The sequence below is a fragment of the Anser brachyrhynchus genome (assembly GCF_964034855.1).
Source record: "Anser brachyrhynchus genome assembly, chromosome: 14".
Classification (NCBI taxonomy): Eukaryota; Metazoa; Chordata; class Aves; order Anseriformes; family Anatidae; genus Anser; species Anser brachyrhynchus.
In genome coordinates, this window is record NC_137709.1 from 12770674 (window position 1) to 12794533 (window position 23860).

Sequence of the window (23860 nt, forward strand, 5' to 3'; positions counted from 1 at the left end):
ATGGGTTAGGGGGGCACAGGGGGCTCCTGCCCGGCACGGACCCTGCTCGTTCACCCACCTGGCTGCTCCTAGCACAACGCTTTTCGCAAGAGTCCTGTGCCGTTAGACCAGCTCTGCTGTTACCCAACCCTGCCCTTATCTGAGATGGTATCTCACCGCCTTCAGCCTTTCTCTGTACCCTGTGGCCAGGCTGATAACTGCTCCATGCCCTGGGGGCTCCCCGTGCTGCACCTCGGGCCTGCCTCTAATCCCCGCAGCCCCAGAATTTCCTGCGGGGAGGTTGTGGGCCCCCCCCCCCCGGGGTGCGAGGGCCGCCCCGGCTGAGCCTGTGCGTGCTGCAAGGCGGGGAAATGCAGCTTCTCCTTCTCATAGGCTTGCTTCTGCAAAGCAGAAGCAGAACTCAGCGATGGCCCCGGTGCATCCCCCCCTTCCTCCCCTGTCCCCACCAGGTGCTATGGGGCTGGGGATGGCACGGGGGGGCCAATGGACCTCCCCATGGCGGGGTGCAGAGGCAGGACACCCAGGGACCCTCAGGGTGCTCAGGGACCCTCCGAACCCACCCCGTGCCCCGTGCCTCTTTGCAGAAGCCCCCTGGCTAAACATAAGCACACGGAGGCTGCAGGAGAGCTGTGGTGGCAGCAAAGGATGCGGTTTCAATCCCGCCTTGCTGCAGGCACGAGTGCTGGTAGAGGCAGTGCTGTGCGGGACCTGACCCATGCTCCTTGGCACCCCACAGCACCTCCCAGCCCCGTGCAGCCTGCCCCAGCCCTGTGGAGGCAGGACACACGCAGCGCCAGGGCTGGGCTGGTCCTCGGGGGGTTCCTACCTGCCCACCTCCCACTGTGCAGCTTTCAAGGACTCCACTTGATCGCTTTGGCGTCTGCCAACCTGCTGATGGGATCTATATTTAGAGGCTGGCCTCCCGGCTTTGACAACAACAGGAAGGTCTCACCCACTCCTGGGGGGAGGCAGATGGGCAGGAGCAGAGAACAGCTCTGGGTTTGGGGAAAGCAGCTCTGGGTTTGGGGAAAACAGCCCTGGGTTGGGGAAAAGAGCCCTGGGGTTGGGGAAAACAACTCTGGGGTTGGGGACTGGGCTTGGTGAACACGCAGGCAAGGGCTGGAGGAAGTGAAGATCAAAGTGAATTTGGGATCCTTCCAGCACGTTGACCTGCTCCTTCCCCCCTCTCGGAAGCACCCCATGATGACACTGTGCCCTAAGGTCCGTGTGTCCAGCTGCCCGGCCATCCCTCCTTCCTTCCTCCTTCCCTACATCCATCTCTACATCCCTCCATCCCTCTCTCCATCCCTCCCTCTGTCCCTCCATCCCTGCACCCAGGGAGCAGCAGAGGGTGGGGGGCTCAGGACGATTGCCCCATGGGGGAGCTGGAAGCACGGTGCCGAGCGGCCCCGGGGGGTTTGCAGGGCACGGCAGAGGGGCAGGGAGGGTGAGGAGCAGGACAGGGGGCTGGAGGCAGCACCTCGCAGACCTGCTGCAGGGGGGACGCAGGACACACTTATCTGAGGCAGGCTGCTCAGGGGGGCCCATTGCTCCCAGCATGGGTGGTGCGGATGGGACCCCCCTGCCAGCTCCGGAGATGTCACCTGCAAAACGTGAGAGCCTGGGGACAGGGCGACACCCTCCCCTAGCCTGGTGACATTTGGGACACCGGATGCTTTGGTGCACGGGGGCAGCACGGGCCCCACGCCCCCCCCCCCCCATCTGTGGGGCCGGCTGACATCGCTCGCTGCTGAACTAATCTCTCCCCCAGCAGCAGCTTCCCGTTTCCTTTCCAATCCCTGCACCGGGGCCAGGCAGGAAGAGCCGGCCAGATGCGCTCTCCTGGGGGGCCGCAGCCCCCGCCGCTCGCGCCCCCATAATCCCAGCAAGGGCACCCAGGGGAGCTCTGGTCCCCCCATACCCCCCCTGGCACCCTGCCTGCCCCTCCCTCACTCAGGGGATGCTGGCATGTGGCCCCTTGCTGGGGAAACAATCAGCGAGGTGTCTTTTGGGGTGAAAATGTCGTGCTGGGGGTCCAGCACCCCACAAGGTTGGGGATGTCCCCCTCCCCAGCCCCACAAGTATCACAAACCCCCCAGGCGTGGTGATGCTGGGAGCTCGGTCACAGCCCAGCGCTGGCTGCGGGTCCCTGTCCCTGCCAACCCTCCTGTCCTCCCCGTGCATCCGGTGCCACTGTCACCCCGGCCGTTTGGGGCAGCATTCTGCGCTGGGTACCAGGGACTCCCCCCCAGCCTCCTGGAGCTCAGGCAGCAGCTCCTCACCCCTACTGAAGGGTGGCTGAAAATCACAGAAAATTCACCTAAAATGTCCCCGCAGCAGAAGCTGCAGCCTGGTTATGGAAGAGAAACACCTGGGGAGCAAGGAGAGGCTGCGACCACGCGGGGTGGTCTTCGTCTCAGCGCCTTGCGGGGTCTGGGTGCCCATCAGGGCAGCACCCAGGGGAGTTTCTCCCACAGGGGACATAGGTGATGCTGTGGGGTGACTAAAGGGGGCAGCGAGCATCTGTGCCCGGGATGCTGGGGTGGGCAGCCAGGTGCCATGGAGAGAAGCACAAAAAGGGCAGCACAAGGCACAGCAAGCACAGGGCAGCGGCACTCAGAGGGAGGCTGGGGGATCAGAGGGACCCCAAACCCCCAGGGGATGGTGGCTCTGCAGGCCCTGGGGGTTATCCTCATGGGGGCCGCCATGTCCTGGTCCATGTCCCCTACCCTTAACCTTGCTGGGACAGGTCTCAGGCCCAGCCCTGTTGCCAGTGATATCCCTGTTTGCATCGGAACAGAGCAGGCTTGAACCTCTCTGAGGCAGGAATCCTGCAGCAAACGGGTGGGTGGAAAAATCCAGCACTCGTCAGCTTGTTCCCCGGGCGCCGTCTGTCCAGACAAACTTCCCGCTGTCCGGCGGAAGCCGTCCTGTGCCCACGCACACCCACCCGCAGGCGTGCAGATGTGCAGAGCCCAGCATTGCTCCCTCCAGATGTGCGAGCCCAGCATCCCCCTCTCTGTCCCCTCCCAGCCCCTGCACCCACTGAGTGGGCACCCTGGGGTGCTGGCACCCCGCGCAGCCCGGGGGTGCTCGGTGCCCCATGCCGTCCCGAAGCTCGGTGGCTGTGCACACACCAACCCTTTTATTGTTGTGCCAGAAACCACAGCAGCAGCAAACACCAGAGGCAGCCTGCGGCGGTGAATCCGTCACCCAGGAGGGGACCTGGGGGGCTCCCGGAGATGGGGTTCACACAGAGCCTGGGGGGACCTGAAGGGGGGCTGGCAGGGCAGGACCTCAGGACAGAGAGGGACGGTCCCAGTCCCGTGCTGCTGCAAAGCCTGGGCAGGTCCCACACAGACCCTCTGCTTCTAGGGCCGTGAGGAGCACACCCCGAAGGTCTCAGAGCAGCAAGACCAAGCTCCTTCCCACCCCAGGAAGTCTCCTTCCCCCTTTTTTTTTGCCTCCCTGGGGCACCCACTCCTGCATCCCGCTCTGCCACCTGCGTGGGGACATCGCCACAGGCACCAAGTGCATGGGCACCGGCGTGGTCCTCCCCCCTTCCCAGCCCCCGTGCTGCAGGCTTCCACAGGAGGACTGACGGAGGATTTGGGGGGCACCAGGTGCCACGTTCCCCCTGCCCCGTCAGGCCTCGTGGTCGCTGGTGCTCAGGTGGTCCTCGGTCAGCCCAGTCTCATCGATGTGCTCCAGCGAGTCGGCGTGCTGCAGCGAGAGCTCGGCCAGGCTGAGGCTGGGCAGCGTGCTCTGCTCCGGGTACACCCAGGGCTTGTACCCGGGGTCGTGCCTGCGCTTCCACTCGGGGTACTTCAGCCCTGCCTTGTAGATCTTCTTCATTGCCTGCGGGAAGAGCCGGTCCAGCCCATCATGGCCACCCCACGCTGCACCACCGCTTGCTTCTCCAGGGGGCTGGGCTGCGTTTGGGACACCAGCCCCTCGGCTCCCCCAGCCCCACGGCTGCTTTGGAGCCCCACCACCAGCCCCACACCCTGCTTACCTTGGGTGCCACGAACTGCGAGACCCGGTTCACCACCCACTTTGGCAGCGACCCTGCAAGACCCAAAGCCTCATCATGGAGCTGACCCAGAGATGCCACAAGCCTCCAAAATCCCTGCCGGGTGCATTGGCCAAAGTGCAGCGCCCGGTGCTGGACCAAGACCCCCAGGTCTGATGGCTACTGCCCCATGCCATGCCCTGGAGGGTTCCCCATCTTCCCTTCGCTGTCCCCACTTCGCTTTGGGTCTCAGGATGGTGGAGATCCATGGTGGGCCCACAAGAACCTCATGAAGAGCAACTAGGCCAAGTGCAAGGGTGACCCTGTGTGAGTGCAGGCTGAGCAAGGGGTGGATTGAGAGCAGCCCTGTGGAGAAGGACTTGGGGGTGCTGGTGGACGAAAAATCCACGAGGCCATGAGGATGCTCAGAGGGCTGGAGCTGTGAAGAAAGGCTGGGAGAGCCGGGACTGTTCAGCCTGGAGAAGAGGTTTGGAGAGACCGCACAGCAGCCTTCCAGTACCTAAAGGGGCTTATAAGAAAGATGGGATCCTTTGTATAAGGGCCTGTATTGATAGGACAAGGGGTAATGGTTTTAAACTGGAGGAAAGTAGATTTTGATTCACTTTAAGGAGGAAATTCTTCCCTCTGAGGGAGGTGAGGCCCTGGCCCAGGCTGCCCAGGGGAGCTGTGGGTGCCCCGTCCCTGCAGTGCCCAAGGCCAGGCTGGATGGGGCTGGGGGCAGCCCGGGCTGGTGGGAGGTGTCCCTGCCATGGCAGGGGTGGCACTGGGTGGGCTTTAGGGTCCCTTCCAGCCCAAACCACTCTGCAGTGCCATGGCTCTCAGATCTGAAGACCCATCCCCGTGGGAGCACGCCGCAGCGTCCCCTCCCGGCTCTCACCTCGGGGGTCCACCTGGGTGAGATAATAGAGGACGCAGGCGCCGGTGCCGTTGGCCTTGATCAGGTAACCGGTCTGCAGGGACACGGCCCTGACAAAATCCTTCCGGGGAGGGAATTTCTGCAAAAAGACCCCGCAAGCCTCAGAGCCTGCCTGAGCAGCTGCCCAGGGCTGCCCCGGGGCCGCGGGCACCCACCGGGTGCTTGACGCTGTAGTTGAGGATGATGTAGTCATCGCCCAGGGGCAGCCAGGAGCGCAGGGTGACAAAATCCCGGTTCTTCAGGGGGCTGGGGCACTTCCCTGCGGAGACACCCAGTTACAGCCCGGCCAGGGGCACCCTGGGGTGCAGGGGGGGGCTGGGGGCTGCTCACAGGAGTAGTATCCCACGTCGGCGTTCGCGGTCAGGCGCCCGATGTCGTAGGTCTCGATGACGTGCGAGTCCCACTTCTTGCGGTAGCCGGTGTCATGCAGCACGTCGTAGAGGGTCTCGGCAGGGACGTCCTTGCAGGAGATGCGGGTCTGCGGGGAGACGGGCCATCACGTCCCCATTGGGCCCCCCTGGGGTCCCCCTCGGGTCCCCAGGACCATGCCCACCCCCAGGGATGGGGACTTGAGGCTGCTCCTCTTGGCCGGTCCGGCTGCAACCGGAGCCGCCCGCGGGTGCAGGCGCGTGCATTATTGATGGCCCCATCCCTGCTCCTCCCGGCGCTGGAGGAAGGAGATGTCATCTGCTCCTCGTTAGAGGCCTTGCATCTTTGATGAGGTGCGCGGCAGCACCGTGTAATGGGAGACGGCCCTTTGAACGCGGGGGGCAGGTCCCATCAATCTCGGGCCAGCTTTCCCCGGGGTGAGGCGTCTGCCCCATGGGGCTGGAGCTGTGCCGTACCTGTGGGGCACCGTGGGGTGGGAGCACCCAGCCCGTCCTCACCCGGACCTGCTGCTGCAGGAGGGGCCCACGCATCCTCCTGAAAGCACTGGGTGCCCCAACGGGAGCACTGCACCCCCAAAATCCCCCCCTAGAGCGTACTGCCCATCCTCCTCCAGCCCAACCAAAATCCGCACCAAGGAGCTGTTGGCAGTGCCCCCGTCTGGGTGATGGCATGACGATGCTCAGACCCCTGAACCCTCCTGGGACCCCTGCTCTATGGGGCTCAGCAGTGGAAAGGGCAGATATAACGCTGCATCCTCTGCTGGGCTGCGCTTGTTTGAACAGGGCTGGACTTTGCCAGGACCCTGCCAGCCTGTCCTGACCACGGTGCCGCAGTCCCTGCTGCTGTCCCCATGTCCCTTCTTGTCCTTCGGGCGCCTGCACACGGCTGTGCTCCACCTCCTGCATGGGGATGCAGGCAGCCTGCAGTGCCCTGCAGCCTCCTTCTTGCCCTTCTGGAGGACGGATGTGATGTTGTGATGTTTGCCTCTTCCTGGTTATCAGGGACCTCCTGCAGTCTCTGTGACTTCAGCCAGACCCCTTAGCACCCTTGGGTGCATCCTACATGGTCCTGTGGACTTGTGAATGCCCAGCTGGCTTGTGTGCTGCTTGGTCCTGGCCTGGGAGCTTGCCCTGGCTCACCACCCATCCCACGTCAGAGCTGCATGTATTGCAGCTCTGTGCAGAGCTGCATCTCTGCCTCTCCTCCTCCTCCTCCTCTTCCTCATCGTCTTGACCATGATGGGCCTCCATCCACAGCAGCATTGCAATCACCATGTGCCTGCATGCCCAGCTCCTCATGGAATCACAGAATGCTTGGGGTTGGAAGGGACCTTAAAGATCACCTGGTTCCAACCGCTTGCCACAGGCAGGGATGCCACCCACTTAGACCAGGTTGCCCAGGGCCTTGAGCACCCCTAGGGACGGGGCATCCACAACCTCCTCCTGGTGTCGTGCTGGGCTGCGGCCGCTCTGCGATCAGGAGAGCAGTGCAAGAGCCTCCTCCAGCATCCTCTGCCCCAGGTGCCTCCTCACCACCTCCCCGTGCCTCCCAGCTCTCCAGGCCATGGTCACCCTTCCCTCGTGCTCCCAGTTGGAAGCCCTCCTTGCCAGGTCAGCCTCTTGGTCAGGTGCTCCAGCCCCACTTTCTATGGCAGACCCCATTCCTGTCTGATCCTCGGTGAGGATCCTGTGGCAGAAAAGCCACGACAGTGCCCTGGAGTCGAGCGCTGCCCTGCAGGATGCTGCCATGCTTGTGTAACCCCTCCACCAGTGGGACTGAGGAGGTGATGGGGCTCCCTTGCCCCACAGCCACTCTTGATATGCTCAGGGTCACCCAGCACCATCACTGGTGCCATGTGTGTGAGCAGCACGGTGTGACAGCCCCAGCGACAGAATCCCAGATCCATCCCCTGGCAGGCAGCAAAGTCCCCGGCGCAGCACGTGGGGCATCCGAAACCCTCAGGGATGCTCGGCTGGTGTGGGACACGAGGCAATGCACCCCAGGATGGCACGGCCGGGGGAGAGGCACCCACCTGCCCATCTCATGCCCCAGGGGGCTCCCAACGAGGCTATCTCCACAAGGTCGTTCCCACCTGTGTCTGGAGCAAGGGCAGCGGCAAGGTGAGCACACATGGGTGTGCCCCGGGCATGTTTCCACACTGCAGCAGCGTCCTGGTCCAGATGCCGGGAGCATGGGGCAGGCAGAGAGCCCATGGAGCATCTCGCCAGCTGCAGAAGTGCTTTTGGGTCCAAACCCCCCAAGCCCTGCTGTTTGGGGCGGGCTGCAGCAGGGCGCTGGTGTGACAGGGGGGTGCGCAGGGGAGGGCTCACCTTGATTTTCTGCACGGTGCAGCTTTCCTCCTGGCCATGGCTCCAGACGGTGACACCAGCCTTGTTGTAGCGGCAGTGCCAGCCCTCCAGGCTCTCGCACTGCTCCCTGAACGAGCTGAAGTCGGAGTCGTCCGGGATATAAACCATCTCCCCCGCTCTGGACATGGGGGCTGAGCTGAGGGAGGCTCCTTCTGCCTCACCGCCCGGGGAGCCAGCTCCTGTGCAGGGCTCACGCAGCCATCCTCATCCTCACGGCCCCAAGGATGCACAGAGCCCTGCGGCCGCACGGCACGGTGGGGAGGAAGGCTCCTGCCCTGCGGGTGCTACGGCAGCTGCCGGCAGCTCGGATGTCTTCCCCAGGCTCGCTGGGATCACGTTTCTCTCCGGCTGCCTGCCGGCTCCTCTATTATTCAGCAGGTAGCAGCACGCGGGTGGCTCGGTTTTCAGGGCAGAGCTGCCCCTGGCCCCCCGTGTCCCCGTCCCTGCCATCCCTGCTGTCCCCTGGCAATCTCTGAGCCTGACTTTGCAGCAGCAGCTTACTTGCAGGAGCACGGAGGAGGAGATGCAGCACCTAGCCGTGCCCTCCGTGGCACCCAGCGGGGGGACAGCCCCATCCCTCGGGCTGCTGGCCTCGTGCCTGCCGTGGCCCAGGCCACAGCTCGCCCCGGTTGACACCCTCTTGTCTGCCACCTTGTCCCCGGTGCTTTTTGCTGGGACCCTGCCCATGCCCTGGGTGGAACCTGGCGTTACTTGTCCCACCTTGGTGATGTCCGTGCGCTCCCTGTCGGTCCCACTTCTGAGCTTCTTGGTGTCCACCTGGGCTGAGGCTCTGCCTGTGCTGCACACCCGTTCCTCCCAGTGCAGCCTCGCCTGCAGGGCTGTGCCACGGGTGATGTGGGTCCCTGGCCAACCCACGGGGGGGATGCTGAACATGGCCCCAGCCCTCACCCTGCAGTGCTCAGCTCAAGCCCAGCCACCAAGCAGGCATCGAGGCACCCTCACTTGGTCAAACCCCCCCAGAAGGAGCTCCCCAACTGCTCAGACGAACAACCAAAGTCACCAAAACCACCCCCAGGTCCGTGAGGCCCCACTGTGGGGTGCCCCAGCTCGGCCCCTTCCCCTCAGCAGTAAGATCGCCTTCTCCCAGCACGTCTGCGGTGACGCCAGGGGGTGTCAGCACACCAGAGGGAGGGGATGCCTTCAGTGGGGACCTGAGGGCTTCGGTGTGCCCACGGGAACCTCGCGAGGCTCAGCAGGGCCAAGTGCAAGGTGCTGCACCTGGGTTGGGGCTACCCCAAGCGTGAGCACAGGCTGGGCAGGGAATGGGCTGAGAGTGGCCCCCAGCAACCTGGGGGTGCTGGTGGGTGAGAAGTGCAACAGGAGCCAGCAACGTGTGTGTGCAGCTCGGAAAGCCAACCACATCCTGGGCTGCACCCGAAGCAGCGGGGCCAGCGGGCGAGGGGGGGACTGTCCCTGCTGCCCCTGCCCTCGGCTCGGGGCGGCTGCAAGGACACGGGGCTGCTGGAGTGGGGCCACGGGGGTGTGAAGGGGGTTGTAAGGAGCTGGGGAGGGACTTTACCGGGACGTGCAGTGCTAGGATGAGGGGGGGCGGTTTTAAATTAAAAAAGGGGAGATTTAGACGAGGTCTCAGGAAGAAACCCGTTACCGTGAGGGTGGTGAAGCCCTGCACGGGCTGCCCGAGGAGCTGTGCCTGCAGGCAGCTCGGCCCCGCAGGAGCCGCCCCACGGGGGGTGCCGGGGGGGCCGGGGCCGTCCCGGGGCTGGGTGTGCGCGGAGCGGCTGAGCCGCGGGGAGCGCTCGGGGCCGCCCCCGGCACGGGCTGGGCTCGGGCACCCGGCCCTGCAGTCCGTGGGTCGCCCACTGGGTGTCACGCGTGCTCCACCGGTGACAGCGACGGGGAGAGGCCGGGGGAGGGCCCGGAGGTGGGGGCGAGCCGCGGACGGAGGGAGCCGCCTGCGTTTTGCCGTGAGGCAGGGGGTGGGATGGAGCACCAGAGGCCTTCCTCCTCCTCCTCCTCCTCCTCGCTCTGCCCTGCGTCCTCCCCGCTCCTGGCAGGGCCTGAAGCCACCCACGGTCGCCTCCTTGGCCACGCCGAGCCCTGCCAGGGAGAGGAGCAGGGCAGGGACAGCTCTGGGTGTCACCGTGCACCCGGATGCTGCCGGTGGGCATCTCCTCCCTGCCCTAATGCGGGGCTTCTGCTGCCGCTTTGGGGGCTTTTGGCGGTAGGGAAATGTTTTGGGGGTGGGAGGGGACGTGCTGCCCCCCATAAGGCCCAGCACACCCAGGGTATCAAGCCCTGTCGGGTCACTTCCCTGTCCCCAGGGGCTGGCACGGAGAAACCCAGTGGAGGGACAATGGGACCAGCGGTGGGACAGCCCTGCTGGAGCACTGTCCTCTGCCTGGGGTGCAGGTGGCTCACACAGGCTGCTGGGGGAAGGCTCAGGCACCTCTGCCCCCAAATCTCCCTGCCCTCCTCCCCTCGTGGTGTCAGGTCCCCTTCAGCTGTGTCCCCAGCTGGTGACAGAGCCAGGGCAGCACCCGCAGTGGCGGGTCCACCTCGTGCTGGCACGGGCAGGGCTGCAGGTCCCAGCAGAGAAGGGTCACAGGGTGATGTGGCACCAAGCCTCCCGAAGTAGCTGTGTACCTCTGTGCCACCCCTCAGCGTCCTACAGCTGACACAGGGCCAGGGCAGGTCCCTCCCCAGGCAGCTCCTCCAGCACACACAGCTGTGCCGGTGGCCTGCGAGGCGTCCCCGTCCCTGGCTGTCCCCCTGTACCCAAATCCCTGCTCTGCTCAGCTCCACCACAGCTTTCCCAGCCCCGCAGCTGCTGTGCTGAGCTGTGTTTGCACCACACCCCGGCTGGGCATCAGGGTGATTTAAGAGGCGTATGAAAAACATCGTTATTTTTCCCCCTTTCAGCTGCAAGTCAATGCTTGGGGAGAGATGGTTAATTATCTCCGCCACCCTCCTAAATCTCTTCACAAGAGGATTTGGCTGCAAATCTCCACATCATTTTGAAGTTATTGGCCAGCGTGGTGCCCAGCGGCACCAGGACCAGGCAGGATGCAGGGACATGGGACAACCAGGGCCACCCCAGGGCGATGTCTCCGTGCCGTCTCCATCCCACATCTCCAGCTCCCACGGCCACCCGCTCACCCCCATCCCCTAAGCCTCACTTTCCCATGCAAAGCCAGCACAGTGCCAAGATACGCTGGAACAAAGTGCCACCTTCCCGATAATGCCATTTATTGGACTAGGTGACACGCAGGCTTTAGGGGATAGCAGGAGAATCCTCTCGGCTCAGCCGCAGAAAGGATTTCCACAGCCCTCCCGGCGGCTTGTCAGCGCGTCCCCGAGGAGTTATTACCTCCGACTGCTGGGAGCTGGATGCGTCTCTGCCCCCTGTTTGCTGCTTTGCAAAGATTACGCTGCCTTTGAATAAGCTCCGTGCAGCGCGGCTGCCGACGCATCAGACAGGGGCTAATCAGAAAATGAGCAGGGGAAGGAAACTTGGTGGCAGGAACTTATCTGTGGCGCGGGCGCTCTGTGCCAGCTGCTGCTGCTCCCGCGCCCAGCCCCGTCCGCCAGCAAAATGAGGAGAAATTTCCCCGAGATTTCAGCGCTGAAGGCTGCTGCGAATGTGCGGTGTGGGGAGTTGTGCAAGCACACCTGAGTGCACAACAAGCAAACACACAGGTTGTGCATGTGCTTGGTGCAAACATATCTGTGCACGAGTGCACAAACGTGCAGGCATGGGTGTGCCTATGCTCAAGCGTGTGTATGCACATGCAGATGTGTGTATATAGATGCACACGTGCACGTGCATCTCTGTGTGCACACAATTGCTTGTGCACACACTCACACTTGCATGCATGCACCTGCACATGCATGCAGTTGCACACGCATGCTCCTGCCCATGTGAGCGTGCATGCAGATGCGCACGCATGGCCACCTACAGGTACCGTGGCTCCTCTCCCATCGCTGGCAGTGCCGTGACCGAGCCCACCGCTGTCCTGCCGCTCAGGGACGGCGTTGTGTCCCACTGCTGCACTGCGGTGACATCTGTCCCCACCCCGCAGTGCCACCGTGGGCAGCCCAAGCAGCACAGGACACCCCTGGGTGTCCCCCCCTCCTGTCCTGTGCCCTGGGGAAGGGAGCAGGGCCGGGATGATGAAGGTGATTAAAATGTGCCATTTGCTTTATTTAAGTACAACCGTCAGTGGGGAGAGTTACAGGGCACTGAGCTAGAAAATACCTTTTACAAACCCGCCTCCTGACACCCGCAGACCTGACCCTTGCAGACTTCATTACCACCATGGCCCTGCCACCTTGGTGGCACTGAGGGCAGGGGACAGGGGCGCTGCTGGGAGCCCCGAGGCCGCTGCATTTTGGGGACAGGCAGTCCAGCCACAGCATCAGTTGCTCCGATTCCCTTTTCTGACCCCTTGGGGTGACACTGGCTCCGTCCCCACTTGAAGCTCATGCGTGGCTGATGCGGGCAAGTGCCGAGCATCCACGCCTGCAGAAAAACAATAGCATTTGGTAGAGGGGGGGAGCTGGGGAGAGAAATGTTCTCCCGAATGGACTGAAACGACGCCGTGATCAGGAACAGATGCTGGAGACGGGTGGAGGCAGGTGCATGGTGCGGCACGGGGCCAGCTCCAGCAGCTCCCGCTGCATGGGTGGGGAACTGCGGAGCACCCACCTGCCCCATGGAGAGCCCTGGGGACACACAAAAGGCTCCCTCGTGCCTTTTGCCCCTGCCTGGGCTGGAAGACAGCGCTTGTGGCCCTTTTTAACCCTTTGCATGGCCCCACCGCCTGCGCCGCGTGACCCCTGAGCCCCCGTCACCCGCGGGGGATTCGTTGGGTGGCAATCGGCAGGCGCGCTGCGGAGCGGCGCTTTTCTTCTCTAATCTTCTTATTTCATTTTAGCATTTACAATACAGCCAGCCGGTAATCCTGACATCAAACACGCCACGCGGCACTTTCAAGCTGCACCAGCGTCAGGCTGCACGAGCGCTGGCAGGAGCTGGCAGCTCCGACGGCTGGAGATAACAGGCAGGAGGAAGGCGAGGGAAGCAGCTCCCGTCCTACAGAGCCTTTCCCTTGGGGCCACCCACAAGGTGCCCTCCTGGGGCTGTGGGAGCTCTCCTTTGGGGTGCCCTGGGTGGTGGGATGTGGGGGTTGGAAGCCTTTGGAGCCAACCTGCAGCTGGACCTGGGGCACGGCAGGGATGGGGATGTGATGTCGGTGCAGGGATGGGGACGTGGTGTGGGTGCAGGGATGGGGACGTGGTGTGGGTGCAGGGATGGGGACACAGCACAGGTGCAGAGACAGGGACCTGGTGTGGATGCAGGGATGCTCCCCGTCTCCATCGGGAAGGAACATGGGGACAGCTTTGGGTGGGGGGCAGTGCTTGATGTTACCCGACAACACCACCAGTGATGGGACAGGGCAGTGCCCCAGCACCACGGGTGCAACTGGTGATGCCCACAGGTCCCCCACCTGCAGCTGAGCCCCCCACAAACCAACCATCCTGGGGAGCGAACCCCTCTGGAACAAACCCCAACCTGCACGCTCGGGTCCCCTCCTCTTCCTCAGCCCCGCTGCCCATCGGGATGGTGATGCCGATGCCCATGTCCCCGTGTGAGCCCCGTGTCCCCCACCCCCTGGCTGGGTGCACTTGCTGGGGGCACCCTGAGGAGCAGCTTCGGCACTAATCCCTGCCTCGGTCTTTGGGATTTAATCAGCACTGAAGCACAATGCTTTTTATCCTCACTACGGCCGAGAAGAACTGAGACTCAACAGGAATTCATTTCCCTAATTAGCATCTCTGGCAAGGCCTCCCTCCTGCGCACCTCCCACCTGGGGACGCCTCCCCGCAGGATCCGGCCCCGCAGGCCCCCACCCACGGGTGCTGGGGCTGCAGCGTTGGACCCAGCACCCACGGGCCCCACGCGGCGGTGGCACGGCGCTGGGCACGGGTGACGCGGTGACGGGGAGGCTGACAGGGAAGATGAATGGTTTTAATCACGCCGCTTACAGGGCACCAGCTGAAGTTTCGTGTAAGTTATGATAGCGACAGTTTGCACGAAAATTGTATTTCCAGGCTTCATTGACTGGCTTAATGAGAATCTTTACGTGTCAGATATTAAATTAAGAAATTAAAGAGCTGTTGCGGTGTGTATAGACTCCTTCCCTCGCACTGAGCTGCTGCTTCCAGATCAATCAGGAACGCGCCTCTAGAAAAGATGGGAGAAGCCTTTGATTTTCTGTCACCGGGGAAGTGAATCTAATCCACGCTGGCACCTCGTTCATGTTTTATTAAAAGGAGGAGGAGGTGGGTGCTGGCCCCCTCCTTTGCCCACTAGTCACCCCTGTCCCCAGGCGCCAGCGTCCCGGTGACACTCAGCACCCACGGATGGGATCTGGACCCTGGCAGCTGGGTTCGACCCGAGTCCCCTGCTCCTTTTGGTCTTCCCCCAAATTTCTGCTGGTGACATGAACCAGGACAAAACGGTGCCAGCCCTGCTCCCGCTGTGCCCGCACCCTGCTCCCCACGCCGCAGGCAGGCAGGGGACAGGCAGGGGACAGGCGGGGAACGGGCTGGGGACAGGCAGCGGACACGGCCGCTGCCGCAAGCTGTCTGTCACGGCAAGACAAATCCCCCCGGCCCCGCAGCACGCCATCCATCTTCTGCTCCTGCGCCGGCCCCAGCTCTCCTCGTGAGGGGAAAGTTGGAGTAAACAGCTTCATTCGGTGCTAATGTGAGCGGAGACGTCGTTGGCTGTGTCAACTATTGATTTGCCTTGCTACGGCCCCATCACTCACTCGGGTTTTTCATTTTTTGATATTACGCTCGGAAGGGGTGAAGCTCCATGCGCTGGGCTCACTGTGCCTGTCCCCATGCTGGCGTTGGCCCAGGACCCCGAGTCTCCAGGGGAGGTCCCTCCCTGAGGCTGTTCCCACCCTCTGCTCTTCCCCAAAAAGCTTCCAGCAAAAACTTCCCCACTCATAGGAGAGGATTAAGACAGATGCTGAATGAAAGCCGGGATGCTCTGCATGGCAAACACCATCTCCCTTTTTTATTCCCTCTCTCCCTAAGGGGTGGGTACACAGATTTGTGTTGTCCCCACCGCTGTCACCGCTGCAGCTGGGCAAAGGTCCTCGGATCCTTCATTGCACCGAGCAAGCATTCAAGGGATGCGATGGCAGCCCAGCAGCAGGACGGGCACATGCCTGTGCACACTCACACACGCCCCTTGCACATCTAGAGCACACGCATCCTCCCCAGGTAGGTTTTGGAGTGATGCGAGCAGAGCCAGGCTCTGCAGGGACAGGCCGGAGTCCCCATATGGGTAGTTTGGGACGTGCTGGTGCCTTGTGAGCCCTGCAAGGGCGTCCATGCGCTCCCGGCCCACAGGTGTGGGCCCAATGGAGGTGACGGGTGCGGGAGCACTGTGTGGGTGTGTTTGTGTGCTTCAGGCTGGGCATGCAGGCATGTGTCCCCAGGGATGTGTATATTGGTGTGTGTGCATGGTGTGTACGAGCACCTGGGCGCATCTTGGTGCCAAATGCCCCCAGAACAAGGGATGTGTACACATGTGTGAGTCTGTGTGCACCAGCAGCATGCACGTGGGATGTAGGACGTGTGCACACCTCCGTGTGTGCAGCTCCCTGCTGGGTGCATGCAGGATACATGTGCACACTGGGTGTGCCTTTGTGAGTTCCCGTGTGCAAACGATGGAGGTTTGCAGAGCACAGGGTTTGTGCATGTGTTTGTATGTGTGCGTGTGTAAACATGTGTGTGTACACGTGTGTGCATGTGCATGTGTGCAAGCTGAGGCATGGCACGGGAGGTGGCTGGACAATGTCGGGTGGCTTGCTGGCCTCCAAAGAGCAAGTGACAGCGATGGAAGTCTGTCATCCATTGTCCCTCCCCGATGGCCAGAGCCACGCTGCCCTGGGCGATCACCAAGGACTGTCACACCCCGTGCTCAGAGCGGCAAGGGGCTGCAGCACTGCTGTGCTCTCGGGGATGGGGACAGGGGATGGGGACAGGCAAGGACAGTGGCAGGCACTGCCACCCCCCTGCCCACATGCAGCCTCCTGCGCCTTGCCCCATTTTCATCCCTGTCCCTGCGGGGTGGCACTGCCTGGGCGGGTGCCTGCAGGGCTCAGTGACGGCGCGCAGCCTCCCCACTGTCCCCACGCACTGAGCTGTGACGCCACCTGCCTGCGGGTGGCCGGGGGGTCCCTACAGCCCCAGGGGTGTCCCCAGGGCTGGCTGCAGCCTGAGTGACAGCCTGTCCCGCTAATGAGCCCCCGTACGGGGCAGGAGGGCTGACACCCATGGCCACCTCCTCAGGCCATCCCTGGGGGCCCGGAGCCACCAGGCACTGCCGGGAGGTCCTGGCTGGGGGGTGATGATGCTGCGGTGGGGCACCCCCCATTGTGCCACAGCAGCACCCCTGCCTCAGCACCACCAGTCCTGCAGCATCCTCTGCCTCAGCATCATTCCTGGAGCACCCCCCCTGCAGCACAGCACCTCTGCACCGCTGTGTCTGTGCCCCGGTGCCAGCCCCAGCTCCAGCCCCTAGTGCACACCCCCGTCTCCCATCACCGTCCCTTCCCTGGAAGGCACACACGCCTAATCTGCTTGTTAGCCTATCCCGTCATCTAAAACCAATATGCAGGTGAATGCCGGAGATAATTAATTGATCAATTAGATAGAGAACTGCCTGTGCTCGTGGCACTGCACGCACGTGGAGGGAAGGCAGTGCCAGCGCACCTGCCCGCGCGCCAGTCCCAGCTCACAGCGAGCAGGTGCTGCAGTTCACACCCGGTCATGGTCACGGTGTGCACCCAGCCATGCACACCCAGCCATGCATATCTAGTTCTCTTGGGTGCACACCCATCTGTTTACGGTGCGTACCCAGCCCTATTGGGTGCACACCTAGCTCTATTGGGTGCACACTCAGCCGTGCACACCCAGCTCTACTGGGTGCACACCCAGCTGTATATGGTACGCACCCAGCTGTGCACACCCGGCCCTATTGGGTGCACACCCAGCTCTATTGGGTGCACACCCTGCCATGCACACCCAGCTCTATTGGGTGCACACCTGGCCGTGCACACCCAGCTGTGCACACCCCCGTGCACTCCCCATGCCTGCCCGCTGCTGCAGTGTGCACATGCTGAGCCCCGGTGCTGCACACACAGCTGTGTCCCGCACCCCAGTTCCCAACCAGTTTGCTCACCAGCTGCAGGGACACATCAGCTGGGGTCACAGAGGAGGGGACAGTCACCATCCAAGGCAACACCAGCAGTCGGGGCCGGGGTGCCGGCTCCCCAGATCATGCCCATGCACTCCTGTCTCTCTGAGCGGGGCGGGCTCAGCATCCTCATGGAGCAGCGCCTGGGTGCCCCAAGCAGGAGGATGAGCAGCCCGGCAGGCGGGGGGGGTGCCCGGGGGGGCAGGTGGGCACCGCAGGGAAGTAAATAACGCAGCAAAACACGTGTCTGCCACCCCCCTCCTCCACCGACTTTGAAAAGCAACACATTACCCTGATCTCCAGACATGAGTTTTTGTCACCAAACAGGGTGATGAGGAGACTTTGAAGCAAATACAAACACCGGGAAAGGGAATACATAAGAAGGGAGTCGTGTGTTCTCTTCAGAAAACAATTGCGGTGTCAAATCCTTGGAGCAGCTCTGCGGAGGGGGAGCTGCTAACCAGGAACCTGACAGCCACGAACATGGGAAATTATCATCAAAATACAGAAATCCTCCCCTTGCTGACAGCACTCCTTCCCACGCCGGGCACCCTGGGTGACCCTTCCCTGCTTCCCACTTCACCCCATGAACCCTGGGTCCTGCGGTGGCGTCGCTGTCCCTGCCGGGGAAATGGTGCCCTGGCCTCCCGCACTGCAGCCCAGTTCTGCAAAAGCTGTCGGAGACGGGGAGCAAAATGCTGCAGGGGCAGCAGGTGGGGTAGGACAGGGATTTGGGGTCCAGTGCCCTCCCACCTGCAAACAGCTGCTGGCCCTTTGCACACACTCGTGTTTTGCGTGTGCACTTGAAACCTGCAAAGACAGCTTGCACACATGCATGCACCTGCCCTGCCTGTGCCCTGCATGCAGACAGCTTGCACACCTTGCATGAGCACCCATGCTTTGCACGCTCCTCCTGCCTTATGCGTGTGCTCACACCTTGCACAGGCTCTCACATTTTGCACGTATACTCATGCCCGAGCTCACACCTTGCACACCTCTCCCCTGCAGTCCTGCACATGCCCTACCTGCGTGCTCCCCTTCTCCCTGACACCCTCCTTGAAGCAGAACAAATAAATATATATCTGTGTATGGAGGTAAAGGCAGCACTATATATAGCACGGAAGATGGGATCATTCTGTGGCAGGGCTCTCTCTGTGGCTGCCAGCTCCTGATGGATTTTTCTTGGGCATTTTGGATGTCTGAGGCATCCAGGGTTCTGCCTTGGAGGGCCTTGGTGGCAGTGGGGACAGGGCGTTGGCACCTCCGTGCGTCACACGGCCACCTCGGTGCCACCAGATGCATGTGTACTCATGCTCTGCACGCTCAGCACGTGCATGCCCACCCCGTGCACTGCCGCAGCATGTGCACGTGCACCCCTGCACGAGCACTCCTGCCCTGCTCATGCACAGTACACACACAGTCATTGCACACTTCTTCATGCCTTGCACACCCTTGCACACATGCTTATCTCTCCCTCATGCACCTGTGGCCTGCATGTACACTCCCACCCTTGCACTTGTACACTTTGTACCTGTGCTCAGCCACTCAGTCACACTCTGCACACACACCAGCACCTCCGTGCCCCTGGACCCTAAACCTTGCTCACGCACACCCTGCCTGTGCACGCACCCTACGCATGCACTCATCCTACCGTTGCATGCACCCTACCCATGCAGGCACCCTACCCACGCGCAGCCCTGCAGATGCCTCCCCCAAATCTCCGCTCATCCCTGTCCACCCCCACATCCGTCCGTCCGTCTGCCACCTCCCAGTGCCCAGTGCCAGGCATCCTTCCCCTCCCACTTTATCTTCGGCTCCCAGCTGCTCTCGCCCCTCCCCGCCACAGCCCCCATCCCTCCTTCTCCCCACTCTCTCGCCGTGGTTATCACTGCCTCGCACACATCCCTCCTCCCCGCTTCTGCTCAGCCTCCCGCACCTCTCCGCGTTCCCCTTCTCTTCACCCCATCGCCCATCCCCTCCATCCCCAGCTTTCTCTCCTCTCCATCCCTCCCTCATCCCACCCCACCACGGTCCAGCCTCCACGCTGCCCGCCGTGTCCCCTCGCCCCCGTGCCCCTCGTCACCTCCACATCCCCATTTGATGCCGTTGCTGCAGCCTTCAAAGTTTCCACCGGAGCTGGGCTGCGGGAGGCGGGGAAGGCTGCGCCTCGCTCCCAGCCCCGCGACGCCGCGCTGCCACTCCGAGCGCTCCCGCCTTATGAATTTTACATTATTACCCACTTTAAAGTATATAAAATAACTAGTCATAAATTATTGAGGGGAAATTTAAAATACTACAAATGTTTATAAATGTTTATCAAGAGGTCTTCAGAAGTGAGCTGGCGCAGCCTGCGCGGCTTCCCGCAGCTGGCAGGAGCGGGGGGACAGCACGGCCCGGCCCGGGGTGGGGGGGGCTCGTGGTACCCCTGGGAGGAAATCAGTGCCGGCTCTCAGAGCATCCTTAATTCATGTCCCCTCGGATGGCAAGGAACAAATTCTCATCCGCGCTGTTTCTTTCTGCCGGCGGCGCTTCCCATTGCCTGCTGCTGTGTGACCCTGCTGGGGGCTCCCCATCCTTGTCCTCATGCGAGGGGACATGTCCTGTCCCACCAGGGGGTGTCCTGACCTTCTGTGGACGTGTCCTGTCCCCAGCACACAGGGTGGGGACATGTCCCCTCGGGCAGGCTGACATGCTGCAGGTGGGACACCGATGGTATCCCTGGTGTCCCTGGTGCTGGCTGAGCCTTGGCGCAGCAGCTGTGCCCTGTGGTGTGGTGAGAGCAGCGGTGGCACTGAGATGTGCCGGGCAGCCAGCGGTATGCAGGAGGGGGCACATCAGGCACAAGTCCTGGGCTGCGTGGCGACCAGGCAGGGCACAGCTCAGGCACAGGCCTCGGAACCGGCCGATGTGGGCCAGGTACGGCCACACACGTGCAGTCCTGCAGCTCACAGTGCTTCCCGGCAAGCACAGCACCACCAAGCCTGGGCAGCTGGCACGGCACGGCACAGCACAACATGGCACGGCAGGGCATGGGGCAGTGTGGCACGGCACTGTATGGTACAGCCCTGCAGGGATGGCTCCGCTGAGCCTAGGCAGCCTGAATGGCATGGCATGGCATGGCATGGCATGGCATGGCACAGCACAGCAAGGATGACACTGTGGAGCCAGAGCAGCCTGAACAGCATGGCATAGCACAGCATGGCACAGCATGGCAAGGCATGGTACAGCATGGCATGGCACGGCACAGCACAGGAAGGATGATGTTGTGGAGCTAGGGCAGCCTGCACAGCACAGCACAGAATGGCATGGCACAGCCCAGCACAGCACGGCATGGCACAGCCCTGCAGGGATGACAACTCTGAGCCTGGGTGACCAGTATGGCATAGCAGAGCGTGGCACAGCACAGCACGGCACAGCATGGCACAGCATGGCACAGCACAGCACGGCACAACATGGCGCAGCATGGCACGGCACAGCACAGCATGGCACAGCATGGCACAGCACGGCACAGCATGGCATGGCACGGCACGGCACAACATGGCACGGCACAGCAGAGCACAGCACGGCACAGCATGGCACGGCACAGCATGGCACAGCATTTCAGGGTTTTGGTACAGCCCAGTGTGCTGCCACTGCACGGTGTGTCCCAATTTCCCTGCTGCCCATCCCAAAGGAGCAGCAGGAGCAGGACCCGCAGCATCAGCGCGCTGGGTGCAGGCGCAGGAGGAGCAGTGACGGGGACAGCCGTGTCCCTGTGCAGGACACAAGTGCATGCGGCAGGGGCGTGCGGCCATCCCAGAGCTTCAACCAGGAGCTGCCGGCAGGGACTGTGCTGAAAGTGCCGCCTGATTGGGGTAATCATGGGAGCACAGAGTGCATTAGCTGTGGAGGTTTATAAAGGGAAATTAAAATAAAATTGGATGTGACAGAAAAGTACATGGAAAATTAGTAGAAGACTATGAATATTTATGGCTGCAGTGGGAAAGTGCTCCTCTGTGCTCCTTGACACCTCCTGTTCCAGGGGACATTGGGGACTGGGGGCTGCGGCACCCAGCTGAGTGCCCGTGTCCCTTGGGTGCCCATGGGGCTGCCGTGCCGTGTGCCACCGAGCTGTCCCCACGGCACGGGGAGGTGGCAGCAGGCAGCAGGGAGCGCCACTGGTGGCCAAGCAGTGCCTGGTCATAGAGGAGCCACCAGCACGGCATGGTGCTGGCACACGGGAGGAACAAGGGCACCGGGACACTGCTCGGCGTGCCAGGAGAGCCTGGCATGGCCGTGCTCCGGCACCGCACCACAGTGCCACCATCACACCAGGGACAGCACAGCCCCACAGCCTGCCAGACCCGGGGACAGCCAGCCCCCCGTCCCCTCCCGCTGTCACACTTAGAAGCCATTAAAATAATTGAATGCTTTAAATATTCAGCACTCGGCTTAAATATTCATCAGCGAAGTTATTCTGATTGCTACACTACATCAGCGCGGGCTGGAAAACAGTTCCTCTCCATCAAGCTCCCCCGCCCCTGCGTGCACAGCAGTGCACATGCCGGTGCTCACGCGGGCACACACAGGCATGCACACGCGTGTGCACACGTGTGCACAGGTATGTGTAGGGATGCATGCATGCAGCTCTGCCCACACTCATGCATGGGCATCCGCATGCAGAAGGATGTTTGCAAACTGCTGGAGCAGGTGGGTGCAAGCAAGGGGCTGGTCTGTACCCAGGACAGGTTAAGGACTGATTTATAAAAAAATAAAATTTATTAAAAAATCAAGATGAGAGCTCGTGTATTGGGACAGCATCACCTCACACCTCCCGTGCCCCCAGCCCTGTGCTCCCTACCGGTCCCCCCAGCTCTCGAGGTGGGCGATGCTCTGCTTTGCCCCACTGCTGATTATTTGACCTTATGGCAACGCAGGTCCTGCTGGGAGCACCAGGAGAGGTGGGAGTTCTGCACCATGCCGGGCTCTGCAGCTCCTCTTATCTTTTCCTGAGCTTGACAGCACTCTGCTATAATCCTCCACTGGGGAACGAGGAGTTGCTGCTTGACCCCCTTCTTCCTGGGACAGAGCAACACGGCCAAGGCAAGAGCAAGAGAAGAATAACAGCTGATAAAACCGATGGCTAGGAATAAAGGATGCCCTGGAAAGAGGAAAACAACTTGCTGCTGGCAGCAAAATCACTGCCACACTCCAGGGTGTGTGAAACCAGACCCAACACTTGTTTTTTTAAAAGGTTTTTGTCCCTGAGCGTGCACGCTGGCACTGAGATGCACCAAGATGCACTGAGATGCTCTGAGATGTTGCAGCGCAGTGGAAGCCCATGGGGAGCTTGCCCTACCTCATGCTGGCAGGCACCTGCTGCTCCCCACACCCCCTCTGCAGGCTCACAAGAGGCAGGAGCTGAAGTTCAGCACCCACAGGGACCAGTGAGCGCGGCCGGGGCACGAAGCCACGGAGCCTGCAAGCTCCAGCAAACACCTGCAGCCACCTGGTGCCCGCCTGGCTCTTGCTGCAGTCCTGCACTCACAGCCCTCGCCCCAGGTTAGCTGTCGATGAAATTTTTGCCTTGCACACGGGCAGGGAGGGCGTTGCGTGTGCGAGCCGCTGCACGAGCGCACCAGGATGAGCACGTGTGTGCGGGCATGTGCAGGCGCACGGCGAAGCGCAAGCAGCCTCGGCAAAGCTCTGCAAACAGCACTGATAAAATTGTTCTTCAAATACCTAAAGCAGGCTTAGGTTTAAGCAATCTCACTCCAAAGACGGCTCCCGCATACATTTCACAGGCTGGAGCTGCATCTTTAATCCCAGGGAATCAGGCGCTTTGCATCCGCCTTTGCCATTCACGTCTGCAGCCGAGCTGGCTGTGATGGGGGGCTGCCCCTGCTCCACCGGGCACCAGGGCTGCCACTCGGCCACCACATCCCCACCAGGGCTGTCACTTGGCCACCATGTCCTCATCAGGGTTGCCACTCGGCCACCACGTCCCCACCAGGGCTGCCATCCGACACCACGTCCCCACGGCGGCGGGGACGGAACCGAGCGGGGCTGAGGAGCGCTGGGAAGGAGCCGGCGGTTTATCCGCTACGATTTAATCAGCCCTGTAATTAGATTAATTTGTTGATTTGATAGCAACCCATTTCTCGCCGTTAGGTTTGTTTATGTGTGTTTTATGCTTTGGTTTGGCAATAAAACAGGAGCCAAGGAGGTGGGAAAGTCTCTCCGTGTGCCGGGGCTGGAGATGCTCATCCTAGGGCCCCAACAGCTCCTTGCAAGTGATGGGGAACTGCAGGGCTGCTGCCTTCTGAAAGGGAAAAATTTACCCCAAACTGCCCCAATTTGCTCCTCCGAGCAGATGGGCAGCAGAGTGCGTGGCATGGCAGCGGGTGCTCGTGCAGGGCTCTGCACCGACGCCCTGCTGTGCGCGCTGCACGCCCTGCATGGGTGCAGCATCCCACCCGGGGGGACGCCGCTGCCTCGCAAAGGGAGCGGGCTGAATAATTAACATTAAAAATAATGATTTCGGGGAGGGGTGGAGGGAGGCAGGCAGGAGAAAGGAAGGGAGACGTGGAGCGAGTGAGAAGGTTTGCTGGAGAAGCCAGTGTGAGGAGCGCTTTGATGGGCAGCTCCTTTGATCAGAGATCTGAATAGAGCCCTCACGTTTCCCCGTGTGAGCCCGCTGCCTAATTACCGAGCGGCGGGGCCGCCTCGAGTCCTCGGCACGTTGCTGTAATAGATTTCACTGCGTCCAGCCTCCAGAAGGACATTGATTCTCCCCACAGCCACAGACTCATGCTAACCATTGCATTCTATCGATTTTTACTTTTCTTTTTTTCTTCCCCCCCCCCTTTTCATTTTTTTTTAAGAATTTTCTTTATTTTCATTAAATCATTAAT

The 23860-nt window shown here is 61.8% G+C and overlaps 1 protein-coding gene and 1 long non-coding RNA gene across 2 annotated transcripts; one reads left to right on the forward strand and one right to left on the reverse strand.

The window, feature by feature from the left end:
* Positions 1 to 3725: 3725 nt before the first annotated feature.
* Positions 3726 to 10616, reverse strand: LOC308178016 (uncharacterized protein). The gene is made up of 7 exons (XM_080555986.1): positions 9336 to 10616; positions 8420 to 8547; positions 7670 to 7775; positions 5280 to 5427; positions 5105 to 5208; positions 4911 to 5028; positions 3726 to 4068 (listed from the first exon to the last, which is right to left on the reverse strand). The coding sequence occupies exons 1-7, from the start codon at positions 9954 to 9956 to the stop codon at positions 3884 to 3886; spliced, it is 1410 nt and encodes a 469-aa protein (XP_080412112.1). The 5' UTR covers positions 9957 to 10616; the 3' UTR covers positions 3726 to 3883.
* Positions 9838 to 11639, forward strand: LOC308178022. The gene is made up of 2 exons (XR_013939530.1): positions 9838 to 9911; positions 10610 to 11639. It is a non-coding gene; the product is annotated as an uncharacterized lncRNA (long non-coding RNA).
* The last annotated feature ends 12221 nt before the right edge of the window (positions 11640 to 23860 follow it).